Source organism: Melospiza georgiana, chromosome 5 (genome assembly GCF_028018845.1).
Source record: "Melospiza georgiana isolate bMelGeo1 chromosome 5, bMelGeo1.pri, whole genome shotgun sequence".
Taxonomy (NCBI): domain Eukaryota; kingdom Metazoa; phylum Chordata; class Aves; order Passeriformes; family Passerellidae; genus Melospiza; species Melospiza georgiana.
In genome coordinates, this window is record NC_080434.1 from 33054288 (window position 1) to 33069379 (window position 15092).

Here is a 15092-nt window from a genome sequence, read left to right on the forward strand (position 1 = left end):
CACAGGCCAATCCCTCCCTTCCGCCCAGGCATCAGGGATGCGGCTGCAAGCTCTCCTGACTTGTCAAGGGTACTGCAAGAATTGCAATCCAGTTTTGTGTCTCTCTTCCTTTAGAAGACACGAGTTAGTGTTTTCACTGAGGAAAGCAACAGGCTGGCTGCCTTTGGGGGACTTGTAAGGCTGAGCCCAGTAATCCCAGGGCAAGGAGCAGCCTTCACACAGCTGATCCCCTCCACTCCTCTTGTATTATTCATGGAGAGGGCCCTTGTGGCCAGAGCATCTGGAATCTCTTTTCCTTGCGTTCTTCCACTTGTCTGTAGCTAAGAATAGCATGTTTTCTCAGAAACAGAAAACTCAGGAGCAAGCTGTGAGGACAGTGCTGGCTGGGGCAGCTCCCAGGACAGGGAGCAGGGATGGGCCACACTCAGTGCCTGCCCCAGCAAGAGTCACATCACTGTTTACAACAGACAAGACACAGACACACAAACTGTGATGTAGTCACCCCAAAAATACTGCTCTCTGAGGGTTTTTTTGCTACTTGATAGTAAGCTTGAGACTTCTGGACACAATGAAGTGTTTCTCAATTTGAACTAGATTTGGAATCAGGTAACATTTCCCCTTCCTCCTGTAATTTAAAGACTGCACCTTGTGCAGAGCAGACAGGCTTTGCTGTGCTACCCCATGACAGTCCAGTGTTGCTCACTGGTGGGACCTGGAGACCTCTCCATTCCTGACTTCCCTGGAAAAGGCAAACTTTGTACAGAAGAGAGGGGAGCTGGGCACTGCACAGGCTGCTGGATCTTACTCTAGCCTGTAATTCATCACAGGGAAGTGCAGGGTTCCAGATATGTGCCCTCATTTCCTATGTTTGACTTAATTAAACCTGCATAAATTAATAATTCAGTCATTATCATTATGAGCTTGATTATTGCTAGGAGATTTGAACTGGACTGGCTAAACCGAATATATCTAAATATAACCTCCTACTTTTCTTATTATTCCACTAACACACAGGACCTCCAGCACTGTTAAAAGAGAATCCCTTCTCTTTAGCCTGAGCTAAGCCATTGATCCAGCCTGTCCATGGATATGTGCCTGGTTCTCAGCTTGTGTCCTCCCACTACTACAAAATTCATCTTTCTAAAGACCTGACATTTCTCTCCTGTGTTACTCATTTTCCTAATAATTTTGGCATTTTCTTTTCACCAGAGAGGCCAAAGCCCAGGTACTGTAGGAATCAGGCAGAGGATTCAGAGTTAGCAAATTGAATTGGACTAAAATGGTACAACTGAGAGCAGATCAGAGGAGCTTCTCGGTACAGAAGGAGCAAAGACCTTCTCTGTTTCTTGGGCCTGCTTTTATTCACCATTTAAGGAACTGCTGTACAAGCTGTCAAAGAACAGCACAGCAGCAGAGAAAGCAGTGAAAGCACAGAACACCTCCATTATTGTACCAAGAATTCCAGCTTTGCCAGTGCCCAAGCACTGCTCTGACTGGACAGCAAAAGGCTGGATTTGCTGGTTCTGAAAGCTCTTGCCCACCTGCATGTTCTCCGTAGCATCCCCAAGCAATCCCCCAAAAGTGATGGCATTGGTGACAGTGGCCAGGTAGATGAAGAGGATGGCTGAGAGGGCCTGGATGTTCAAAGCGTCGTAGAAGTCACTGGCGAAGAACGGTGCTTTCCTCTTGATGTCTTTGATCAAGCCCCCGCAGAATCTGCAGGGACAAGCAAGAGGAGACTCAGGCAAGATGTCTCACAGTGAAACTCAACACCCTAACCCTGCAGAGACACTGCCAGCAATGAAGTATGATCTCTAAGGAGTGAGATCAGCACGTTGCAAACAGCCTTATCATAGCTGTGGTGGTCCAGGGACCTCAGAGAGAATCCTGTAAGGAGAGATAATATCTCAAACTTGTGATGCAGCTGGAAAGGGACAAATTGCAGGACTACAAGCCACGCTTCTGCTGAAACAGACCACTACCATTTGTATTTCAGGAAGCTCATCTGTTGTTTTTTTTTCCCCCAAATATATTAGTTGATGTAATAAAACAGATTAACTCTGGTCTAAGTCCCTGCCTGAATTTCTCCACATAGCAGACACCATGGCTGGGTGAGCCAAACAATGTGCTACATGGAAAAATGATTCAAATTAATAACCAGCAAAAGAACTAGAAGCAAAAACATAAGGGAAACACTCTCGGATGACAAAAGAACTTTCTTGCAGATATCCCTTTTTGTATGATCACAGACAAGACAGTACTTAAGTCTTATAAACTCCACATGGCACTGACACTGCCAGCATGAAAAATGTTTGTTTAGCCTCTTGTTCCCCTGCTCACAGCTCCCCACCTCTGCCAGGACTGCACAGACACTGTGGCAGACAGGTACACACCACCTTCTGACCCCAAATCAGGACACTCCACTGCCTTGTACAAACCAAGGCAGTGTGAAGACTTTCAGACTTTCCCTCTAGAATTTAGACTAGAACTAGAACTGAAAAAGACGATTCAGAGTGGGAAGGAAGGCACAAAGCCACCATGAAGCCCTGTGCACTGATCTTGAAATGCTGAACCCACTGTTTCATGACCACCTGAGCTGTATTCCCACTCCAGTGGACTTTAACATGGCACAAAGCAGAGTAATAAACCAGAGAGTAGGGCCTGGGGCACTGTTACCCTCTCTCTTTCTATCCAATAAAAGCCTTTAGCTGTGCAATCCAATTGCAAGACTAATGTCCAGAAAAGGGAACATGTCTGCTTTTGGCTAAGGCACCCCTTCAGCAATCCAAATGGATTAACTGAGGTTTGGACCAGCCATGTTTATGTTCCCTACAGCTCATCTGACTTCCCAGGCTCCCAACAGGCAGCACCTACCTGGGCCTTCTGTCCTTTTTAATGGCTCTTTATCATTTACTGAGCATCTGATCCATGACCTTCTGCCATCTGCTGAAGCCAGATGTTCTGAACCCTTCACAGAGCCTCACTCTGGGCAGGAAAGGCCCCCAGGACGCATTCTGGTGTCACACCTGAGCCTGTACAGACAGCCCACTGGGCTGGGGATGCTTTGGCAAGGGAGGCATTGCAGGGGTGTCACTGACCTGCCCGTGCGCTGCAGCTCCTCGCAGTCGCCGTGGCCGCCGCCGCCGTGGCCGCCGTCATGGGGCGTGTCGCCGTTCATCTGCACGTTCTCCCCACCCGAGTACATGTTCTTCCTAGGCCAGGACACAGCATGTCAGAGCACCAAGAGGAACCTCAAAGAGCCCAGCAAACTACCAGCTGTGTTACTGTGTGCCTACATCATCATCTCAAAAGGTAGAGACTTCCAGGAACATCCTCCCTCCCTGAAAATATCTCCAGGCCTTTCTAAATAGTGACAGCCAGGTGCAGGTCACTCCATACACCTGGCACAACCAGAACACTGCCTCTTCCCATCCCCTCATGCCCACTGTCCCTGGCCAGCAGCCCCTCTCCTGCTATTACCTCTTATCTGAAGAAGGGAGAGACTTGGGGGGCTCTATCCTAATGGCTGGATCCCATTCCCCAGGGGGGAGCACAATGACTTCATCCAGAAATTCATCGATGCCTGCAATCAGGTCCTGACGGTCCTTGGCTTTATAGGCAATGTCATGGAATACCTGCAAGGAAAAGAGACTCCCCGTGGGAATGGTTTGCATTTTCTGTGGCCCTGGCTCCTTTGCTGAGTTCTACAAAATCAACTTAACTCCTTCTCAGAAACCTCTGAGAAAGTATCAGGACATGCGCCACAAGGAGGTGTGACCCTCAGAAAGCCCCTTCCTTTGGCTGGATAACCACAGAGATTCTTTCCTTTTAGGCATATATCTAATTTTAAGAAAACCATTTATTTCTAACCTTTGAAAATGTTAGTAAAGCAATTATCTATATCATTAGTGCAAAAAAGTTTTCTTCTACATAAGGACTTTCAATTACACTTGCAGAAGACACTTTGACAAAGTCACCTACTTCAGTCTATCAAACCCAGATTCATCTTCACCCCTGTGACACAGAACTGATAACAATATTTACTCAAAAACAATATCATAAGCTGGTTTTAGTGAAAGGCCTGGTATTAATAATGAAGAACAAATGAGAAAAGGTGGGGGGAGGAAAGCATTAATGCTGAATTTTATAGGAATCTTCTGGACTGTGTGGAGAGGAGGTGGATCAGTGCATGTGACAGACGAGTTGGTGGCAGGAAGGGACTCTGTGAGAAGCAGCCCAGTGAGTGACAGACAGCTGGAGAGCTGGGAGCAACTGAGCTGTGATGAAGAAGCTGTAGGGAAGAAAGGAGCTGTAAATGAATCCTGAAAGGCTGTCCATGGCAGCAAGGAGGGGCCAGCTGCTCCTGGCTACACATGAACACTGCCAGTGCTTGGGACACAGTGCCACACGCAGCACCACATGGGGGAAACGGTGCTGTGGGCATCACCTGCATATCCCTGGCTGTGGGATTCTGGGATGGCAGAATAGGACACAAGGTGCAGACCACAACAGAATAAATTCAACAATTAATTCACAGTTGATATGAAAGAGTGATCACTAGCAGGACAATACACACGGCACACAAACCTCTCCTAGAGTCTCACTTTTAACAAACACAAAGTCAGAGGCAGTAATTTTGTCAACAGATGGAATTAGGAGGTAACATGGGTATTTCAGCTGTATGTGAATGCTCCTTCCTGTTGACCAGGCTGGAGGGAAGGACACTGTTACTTGGGAAAATCATTTCCCACTGGAGATGCCAAGATACCTACCTCATCTGACATCAGCGTGGCAATGGCTCGGCCGATCTCATGATAGGACTTGGCTTTGCCCTTTGGTCCCAGCAGAATGAAGAGAAATCTGACAAAACCAAGAGATTGTTCCCACTTAGGATGGCAAAATCAACTGCTTATTACCTATACAGTACCTAGACAGAAATCTGGCCTGAAATTTGTGGTCCTTGTTAGAGATCTGGAGGCTGCCAGTGGCCTCAAGCTATCTTTGGACCAGAGGTTACACCTTGTGGCCCACCATGGTCTGTGCACTATACGAAAGCCTGTCCACCTCCATGGGGATTTGTTTCATGGAATCACAGAACAGTGTGTGTTGGAAAGGATCCTAAAGGCTATCTACCCCCTCTACTAGCCAGGTTCCTCCAAACCCTGTCCAACCTGGCCTTGGACACTTCATTTTCCACATGATCTCTTTGGGCAGCAACTACATCCAAGTCACAGCTGAAGAGTTTAAAAAACACCATGGTATGAAATCTTTGGAAGTGCAAACATACAGATGAAATAACCTCACCAGAAGCACCTATCCCCTTCCAACAGCTGGATTAAATATTATTTTATTTCCTAACCCATATATGATGAGGTACTAAGTTGAATGGCTTATGAGGAGTAATATATCCAAACAAGCACTTTCTGTTCAAGAGAATCTGGAGTCCTAAAAGAAAAAAGGCAGCAAGTTAGTAGGACATGATCCATAAATACCTACTGATTGGCATTACTACACAACACCTCTTAATTGAGTCCTTCACGAGGTGTTTGAGTGTTTTACTGGAGGTTCACAGGGAGGTGAGTAAGCCACACACACCCAGGTCATGTCCTCTGCTCTCCTCCCACCTCCTGGAACTTTCCCTGCTTTACCAGTTCTTACAAAATAACACTCAAGAAAAACTGTTCCTCAGCCAACTCTTTCCAAACTCCAGGATGCAAATTAGCCAAACATATTAATATACTAAAAAAAGGAGGTTCATAACTTCAGGAGCTGCTGCTTGGCATTCTCCTGGTTTTCCAGGAGAACCAGGCACTTCCATAACCCTCTTCTGCAATAACCCCAACCAGCTGGCTCTTTTCCAGCACAGTGCAGCAGCACCTGAATGCTCCTGCACTACTAAAACACTCCCGAAAACAAGGAGACTGTGGCATTTTCCAAATTCTTTGTCCTAATTCAGCTCAGATCTGCCTTCAGTGGGTAGAACAAGATCCTTTCACGGGCCAGACATTACAAACACAAAAACACTAATGCATTTTAGCGGCTGTAGCATTAATAGGCAGACAGGACTGTTTCTTCATGCAGAAAACAGCAATCTTAATTGTATAGGCTATACTGTATAGGATTACCAGAAGACACTGTGTCAGATTTTATTGGTGGGCAATACATTCACACTTAGTTTATTGGTTAGTACATGGTATTGTGCATGTGTATCAAACTTCTGTATTTATAGTTAGTTTACATATTTTTTCTACTGATTTCCATGAGACAGATCTTATTGTTTATGCAGGTGCTAGTTGTTTTTCACCTAAGAATAAGTTGTGTTAACAAACCTTTCATACCTAAGATTGTTTTTGGATGGGAACATGCAAATTACTCAGCTGCACTTAGAAGAAATGACAGGCTAGCTATAAATTTAACAGAGCAGGCCTGATTTGATGAGGCCTTTCTTCTATAATTCTTTTACCTGTCTACAACAAGTGGCCTGAACTACAGTATGTGTGCATAGATTTATTATCATTTAGTTATGAACATTTCCAGCCACAAAAGCCCTCACTCCATGCTGTGCCATACTCCTCCTCTTCCTCTGCTGAAGGCCACTCAAGAATTCCTCCCTGCTTCACACAATACATGCTGAGTTATCCAATGCCCATTTCTGACACCTAACATTGCTAATAATGCTGCAAGGCAGGGAATGGGAGGTTCCACTAAGCTCAAAGCCTCTCAGAAGTATTAATAAAATGCAATGTTTTTCTCAATGCACTGCTAGAACAGCAACTCCATAAGGGCTGAAGGCACCTATCAAAAGAATCTCAGCCAAGTCCTGGAGGAAAAGTGCCTTTGCAGTGAAAAGCCTCCACTGGGAGGACCAGATCTGCCCCTCGCTCTCCAAATACCTTGGACAAGTTACCTCACTTCATTTGAGACCTGCAGACACCAGCCTTTCCCAACTCTGCACACCAGACTGTGCAAGTCTGTGCAGCTTATCTCCAAAAAACATCATCTCCTGGTTCATTCCTCATCTTTCTTGCCATCTTCACCGCATTAAACAGCAGCCTTGAACACACGATTGTGCGTTGCTCTGATGAAAATACAAAGCCATTCCCAAGCCATGTTGCCAGCTCAGGGCTTCCCCAAATGAGGAGTTCCCCAAATGAGGAATCCCAAGCACTGTGGGATTAAATTTGACACAAGAAAACCAAAGGCCTTAAAGGTTTTTTCAATGTGACCAGTAAAAAAAAAAACTCAGGAAAGGCTGGGATATCTCTGTTCCAACTGCATATCCCTGATGTTTCTATTCTAGCCCCTGTGCTCTGGAACCAGGCTGGGAGAGCTGGGGGTGATCAGCCTGGAGAAGAGAAGGCCCCAGTGAAACCTCAGAGCTCCTTCCAATGCCTAAAAGGGCTACAGGAGAGCTGGAGAGGGACTTGGGACAAGGACCTGGAGTGACAGGACAAGGGGGAATGGCTTCCCACTGACACAGAGCAGGGTTAGATGGGATATTGGGAAGAAATTCTTTATGTGAGGGTGGTGAGGCCCCAGCATAGACTGACCAGAGAAGCAGTGGCTGCCCCTGGATCCCTGGAAGTGTCCAAGGCCTGGTTGGACAGGGCCTGGAGTAACCTGGGCTGGTGGAAGGTGCCCCTGCTCGTGGCAGTGAGTTGAAACAAGATGGGCTTTGAGTACCCTTCCCTTCCAACCCAAACCATTCCCTGCTTCTCTATCTGCAGTTGCTGAAGAGCAGGAAATGTTCACCTAACACAGCACCCCAGACAGAGGGACTGGAGACAAAACCTGAGTGTTTAACCCCCTCCTGCCCTACATAAAACCAAGGAGAGAAGCACACAGGTCACACTGGCAGTACTGAGAGAGCCGGTCCAGTTCCAGAGGCTGCACAGCATCCAGCTGGCACCCGCACTTTTACCAGGGAATCAACAGCTGAACCAAATAAAAGGAGAGGCCCCACAGGACAGAAGGCTGGGTATGCCAGAGGCTCCAGCATCCTGCAGTCTGCGGGCTGTAAGTGCAGGCCCACGGCAGGAATACCGCGGCACCGGAGATGTTCCATCACAGCTCCTCCTGGCCCTGAGGGGATTTCCTTGATTGAATTTCCTAGGATGCAGCCATGGCAAATGGCTCTTCATCACTCATGAAAGCCACCTAATGAGCCTTACTGCTTTGATTAGGGCCAGTATTTGCTTTGGAGAACACCAAATGGATAATACTATTTCCTGGGAAAAGTGCTGGCAGGGAAGGACATACTGCCTTTATTATTGCTACGGAGTAATGAGGCTGCCCAGCAATCCTGGATCTAACTTCCTGGCTCCCACCACCACAGCAAGCAATACCTCATCTTACAACTGCTGAAAAGAATTTGGAGATATGTTTAAAAAATAGTCAGTGGGATTAGAGTGGGAAGTTGAAACACTGAAGCACACAGAGGCCAGGAACACTGGGGAATGAATAACCTGCTACAGAATGAAGCCACATCTGGGTCCCCACACGTCTACCTGAATACCCAGAGTGTACAGACAGCTGTGGATGTGGCTGTAAGAAACCACTTGATGAAACTGCAAGAAACACAACACTGCTACTACCACTAAAGAGCAAAGCTAGATGCTCTTTTCCCTTTGTTTGGTACACAGAAAGAGGCTAGGATTCCAGCAGCCATCTAACTTCCAGGGCAGCTTAGACAGGGAGGCATACTCAAGCAGTGACTTCAAATATTTAAGAACACGAGATATATTGCTATTTGTGAGACTGAGATTAATTTGCAACATGAGTCATAATAAATAAAATATTTCTCTGACATTTTTCCTTGAGCCATTATGCATTATAAAGCAACAAGCCCCAGTAGAATTGTATGTCCAAGTTCACCTGACTTTTTTTTGCCCCAGGAGGGCCAGAATTGAATTTTCCATCTCTTCTGAGCTGAAGAGAAATAATATGTACAGCAAAAATGCGCAGAGGGAATCTGGGATCCGTACAGAAGGGGCAGGAAAAAAGCCTCAGGACTTCAATTCAACACTGACAGTGCTCTTAACAACGGCTGAGTTGGTAAGGCAGTGTGTTTGTGTAATGGTTTACTCATAACCAAACTCAGGAGCTGAAAATGATGAAGCAGCTTCAGTGAGTTTTGTTACTTTGCACCACCAATGCTGATAGTTCTGCATGTCACAGCATGGAAGGCATGGAGAACACCTCCTGGCCTGCTGTTTTACCTTGGCCAGGTGGAAATGCAGGTGCCTGGGTGGTGCCTGCCCGGGGCTGGCTGTCCTTACCGTGTGGGGACAGGGACCTCGGTGAGCGCTCCCAGCATGACCGCCTGCTGCAGCCGCACGAAGGCAATGAAGGGGCTCTCCAGGAAATCCACCTCCCCCACCAGCACGTTGGAGGCCTCAGCGTCACGAGGCAGCTTCTTCATGAATTTGTTCTTCAGCTGCAGCAGTGCAAGAGGAGGGAAAAGAAAATTAAGTTGTGCTGGGCATGTTCTTCTCATCTCTGCACCTCTGTGCAGTAACTGTGCACACTCGTGGACGCTGCAGTGCACCCTTGGTCTGGATCCAGCCACGGAGAAATGTCCAGGCTCCAGGGAGACCTCAGCTCAAAGTCTCCAGGGAAGGGGAAAACACCACAGCAGCAGCAGGAGCCCCTGGGTTCTAAAACTCAGCCTTTGTTTGAATTTCAGCAACGACAGAATTAATTTGAATGGAAGGCTTTTTGAAAAGCCTGCCCTCAGCTGGTTCCCAATCTGCCCCCTCTCCCTGGGTGATCTCTGGAGATGTTCTGTGTGTGCCTGGCAAAGGGTGAATGGAGAGGGAGGATGTACTGCCAGGAGCACCAGCAAGAGGGGGGCACTGAACTGGGCTATGAATCCCTAATGAGCTGCATGAGGTGACTCAGGAAGGAGGAAAATGGAAAAAGTCTGCAGAAAATACATGAATTGACTGAACAGGAAGAAAACTGCTGGAACTATCCTACCCCCGCACACTTCAGTCAGGATTACCACCAGAAGAAACAGTAAATAAGCATCAAGGAGCATCGTGGAGGAAGTCTGGAAAAGCCCTACCAGTTTTTCCACAGACAGTGTTTGGAAACACAGTGGTGGTAAAAGAATAATGGGAAGATGGCAAATCCACAACAAACATTTTATTTACCTCACCAGGCTGGCTGTGTGGCTGAACAAAGACCATTCAGCAACACCAGGGCTGGTTTGGACACCTGACCCAAACCCAGGTGATTCTCTGAGGCAGAACTGATCTGCAGCATCTCCTGTGCCCACTCAGCTCCTGAGGCCAAAGGCTCCAGCCCTTTCCTCCTGCCCAGCACAGCAAACCACTGTCACTAATTTTGAAGAGCTGCCATTATAGTGGGGTTTTTAATCTCCAAATGAGTTTTGCAGCACCACTCACCACTTTCTTAAATCATTTATGAGACAGGTAATGAGTGCAATCAGCACTTAAAATCCATTCTGAACCATTCCCCAAAGAAGCTTTGGAAAGATCTGACTCCTCAGCAGCATCCAGGAACATGGGAGGGATGAGGGAACTTCACTTTCCCCTGCCAAACTGAAGATCATTCCACCCCAACCACTAATGTTATGTTAAAAGCCACAGGTCTCCAGCACTGTACTTGCAAAAAGGCACATCAGCCTCAAAATCTCAATTTCCTTAAATGTACTGGAGCACTGGGATCATCAACACCACTCTGGATGGACTGGCAATGAAAGCAGCTCCTGAGTACACACTCCAAAGTAGCACTTAGGGAAGGTTAATTCCCCTGGAGCTTGAACCTGTCTCTGTCTCTCTGTTTTTCTGTATCTGCTCACACAGAGGTTTAAGATCACCTGATCACCTTCCCACAACTTATCCATTGAACACCTGCCTCCAGGGGCACCTTCCAGGTTCCAGGCTGCTCTCTCGCAAGGATGCTTTAGAGGGCCACTGTGGATATGGGGAGAAACCAGGCAGGCAAAACTGCCCTCTGCATCAAGAAAAACAGCCAAAGTAAAGGAAATTCCAGTTAACTAAACTTTCTAGAAGCTTCTCCTTTCCTCCAGAAGGGTGGCATTGATTGTACTGGAAGACAATCATATTCACAGGAGCTTTGTGGAGTGAAAGTACATCACCCAGGCTGACAGACCTCAAAATTGGGAATGTCTGCTTGCAAGTGTGGAGATGAGAAGATGTTCCAGCAGCAAAAGCAGCAATCACTCCCACAATCAATCCCAATGCATTCCCAAGAATGGGATCCAGCCAGCGCTTTCCTGTCCACGGGTCCCCAGGAAAGGCAGGAGGGCTTCTCTAAACAAGGCCAATTTCTTTTTTAACTCCAGCACTGGCTTTGGCACAGATTCCCTGTTGACATGGAAACACTGGGTTGAATACACAGTGTCTACACCACAACAAATAAGAAGGGTTTTGTGCCTCCCTCTGACTGACCACATTCATTCAGAGCCAGGCTCGTCCCACATCCAAGCCCTCTGGAAACACAGATAACACCAGGTCAGGAAACTCCCCTTATATCAACATACATTCCCTTGCTTTATGCTGTTGCATCAGCTCAGGAATAGCAGGTCCCTGGGAAAACAGATTTCCTTTCGTGTCCCCTTTATTCTACATGTTGAGCCCTGAAGGAGTCCTGGTGGTGCAGCCACTCGGAGCTGCCAAGGACATTCTAATAGAGCACAGCCAAGGGCTTCTTGCAGGGGGAGGGACTGGAGTGGGAAGAGCAGTAGGAACTTCTCCAGCTTCCTGTGCTCTGCTGGCACTGCAGCACCAGAGGGGCTGAGAAAGCACCTACTTGACTTTTTTCAGTCACTCTCCTTCACACATAAGCTGGAAAAAAGGGTTTACAATGTTTTTTAGATATTAAGATGTGGCTGCCCCATCCCTGGAAGTGTCCAAGGCCAGGCTGGACAGGGGTTGGAGCAGCCTGGTCTAGTGGAAGGTGGCCCTGCCCATGGCAGGGGGTGGAATAGGATGATATTTAAGATCCCAATCCATTCTGAGATTATGGGATTCTATGAATATGTTGCTAGTGAAAAATTTGATCCAACAACTTGATATTCAGGAGCTGGAGGAATTCTCCAGCTGTGAGAGGCCCTGGGTTTATGGACATAGCTCCAGCACCACTGGTGTATCTAGCAACAGAGAGCTGGGAGCCCAGGAGGGGGCAGGAAGTCTAGATGCTCATTTATTAACTGCTATATAGAAAAGAAGAATAAATTGTCCCAAAATGCCACTGCTTGTCTCTCCAGCTGCAAATGCCCAGGGCATTAACTGCAGCCAACAACTCCTAAAATACGACAAATGAAGGCAAGTCCCTTCTCTGTGCTGCCACCTCAGGAGCAGTGCTCTGCCAAAGCAAACACAATGAAAGGGAATACAACTCCTCTTCCCTAATTACCTTGCTAAAATGCCAAGCAAGCTCACAGCACAGAACATGACAAAAGAGCAAACCCCCAGTCTGCGGGCCCTTACTGAAGCTGTTTCTCACCAAAGTGGTTTGGGTCAGGGCTTCTGCAGGATCCTGAGCCAGCCTCTTTGCCATCCCAGTGGATCCAGCCACCATTCCCATGGTAGAGAGAGCTGGCTGGTGCAAACTGCCTGATTCAGCAGGCATAAGGAGCATCCTGAGCCAGGCAGAGCTGTCTGGGTCCTGGCAGCAGGGATGAATGCGGGAGGATTCTCTGACAGATCACATCTCTGACATGCACGTGAAACCTGAACCTTTCAACATCCAGAGAAAAGGAGCAGGAATGCTGCAGATTAGAGGAGTATGCTGGCTATGAGCTCCCTAGATTATTAGTTGCACCATTCCAAATAGCACTAAAGGTTGCAGAACTGAATATTAAAGATGTAGGAAGACAGGAAAATCACTGAAGGTACAAAGAAGTTTGGTCAAAGCCTTTTTTCCTCTGACACATGGGCATGCAATCCTCTACCTGTGTAAAACCAGAGATTGATTAAGGATGCAGGAAGGATGCAGGAAGGCAGTCCTGCTCCACACAGCTGCTATAGACTGACCTCACCCCTCACATTTCTTACAGGCACACAAATAAATAAAAACTGGGATGTTCTGTGTCTCCAGCACTCCCCTCTGCCTGTATGGCCTCACTGACTGTGCAGCTTCCAGATGGGATGCCCAAATAACAACAGCCAGCCTCCCTGCTGCCAAGGCAAGTGAACCTGCTTCCTTTGCAGCTCCTGCTGTGCTAACATGATGGATTATTGCTGTGCCTTTGTATGGCACACTGAGTCCTGCTCAAGGAAGCTGCCAGGCACCACCACAATGCCACAAATTCAATCAAGGCAGGACTTTGAGTCGATCAGCCATGAAAACTGAGCTCTAAGGTGATGTCTCAAGGTGCAGGAGGACAAGGCTCCCACTTTGCACAGAGTTCATCAGCAGGACATGGGCTAATTAACTAAGAGGATTTTTGGAACTCCACACTTAGCAAGAAATAGTTCTCACCATCAAGAGCCAGGCATTATGTACACTGGAAGTTAAGAACTTTGGAGCCTGCTCCCAGCTGCATCTATTAACAGATTTCCCTATCAGTGCTACCAAAACCATCTGTTTTTATACCTATTATTCACAAAAGTCCATTATCTGAATTTCCTGAGAGAGAAGGGGCAGTGGAGACTGTCTGCACTGCTGAGAGCTGCAAAGCTGCAGCAATGCTCAGCCCCAGCTTTGGGCTGGTCTAGCATTAAAACCACAAGTACAATGAGATTAAAAATGTCACACAGCAGTCTGTCCAATGACAAAAAGCTATTTAACAATCCTCCTTCTTCCCTAGGTGTGGCTGTGTGTACTAAAGGAAACAGGTATTTTGGAAACACAACCAGTACAGGTGATACTAGAACATACTATGACATTGCATGACTCTGAGATCAGTGCAAAACACACTGCTCCCCTTCTCTTTCCATGGAAAGTGTATTTCTTTAGGCAAATATCAATTTCTTTTTAAAATGTTTAATTAGCCTGAACTCACTATTGTACCTCAATTATGTTGTTGTGTCCCTTTCAGGATTTACAGAATACTGTGACCAGCCATTGTTGAAGGATGGGAGCCATCCCCAACTGGCCAGCAAGGCTGTGCTACCCAAACAGGTTTCCAAAGTGACTCTCATTTGCATTCAGAATCACCATGAGACTAGGGAATGCTGGAAGATGCAGACCAAAAAAGAGATTCTCCGAAAGAAACAGCCAGGCTTTGAGAGTAACCCACTTTTTGAACCCAGACAAAGGTTTTTTGAAACTTGCACAGAGACCTCATTCAGACACCAGTTTTTCTAAGAGTTGGAATAAACTCACTCTCACCCCTCAGAGGCAGCAGCCTGGGGGAAGGATGGAAGCACACACAAAGGCAGCCCGTATGCCATACCACAAACATTTCCCTGGGCTAGCAAAGAGGTCAAGGCATGGACATTTGTCACTGGAGGCCAATTTTAACTCTATTACTGACTGCATTTTGGAGCTGCTCTCCCACATCACCTGTGAGCACAGCCACCTTCCCACTAGGATGTGCAAGGGGAGGTGGCACCTTTGTTCCACCAGCTGCTGCAGCAGGGATACATTGCCCTGAGTACTCCTGCTCTACCCCATACTTCCTGTGAACATTCAGCCCAGGGTGCTCCTCTGCAGACCCTTGTAATCCCTCAGCAGGGAGAGGATCCGAAATCCATCACTCCCAGAGTATTTTACCTCCTTTCTCATGGGGATCAGCAAGATGCCATCTACGTGGTGTCACTTGATTCGGACCTTGTAAGAGATGAACCTGCTGTTTGCACGAGTTGGTGCTAAAAGAGTCCAGGAACTAATCACAGGACTCAAAAATACTCACTCCTCTTGTTTCCGGGGCTAAGGTACAGAGGAGCCTTTTGCCCAACATCCAGCTCCTCTCCAAACTCATCCCCAAGAAAAGGCTGGGCCCGGAGCTTACCTGGTCCTTCTCAGGCTTGTCTGAGATGTCGTTGAGGCTGGTGGAGGTCAGGTTTCGGTGAGCCATGGCTGGGCTGCCTGGAGGAACAACACCAACAGCAGTTAAAGCACCTGCTTGGATCCAGTCAGAACACAGAGGCTCAGGC

The 15092-nt window shown here is 47.3% G+C and overlaps 1 protein-coding gene across 2 annotated transcripts in view; it reads right to left on the reverse strand.

The window, feature by feature from the left end:
- The window catches only part of SLC4A4 (solute carrier family 4 member 4), a 146441-nt gene that overhangs the window by 24529 nt on the left and 106820 nt on the right, over window positions 1-15092 (reverse strand). For both annotated transcript variants that reach the window (XM_058024753.1, XM_058024754.1), the window contains 6 exons: window positions 14948-15024; window positions 9279-9436; window positions 4773-4860; window positions 3481-3635; window positions 3099-3212; window positions 1542-1716 (listed from right to left, as the gene is read on the reverse strand). In XM_058024753.1, the coding sequence (XP_057880736.1) occupies window positions 1542-1716; window positions 3099-3212; window positions 3481-3635; window positions 4773-4860; window positions 9279-9436; window positions 14948-15024 (767 nt within the window). The remainder of the gene's footprint in view (window positions 1-1541; window positions 1717-3098; window positions 3213-3480; window positions 3636-4772; window positions 4861-9278; window positions 9437-14947; window positions 15025-15092) is intronic.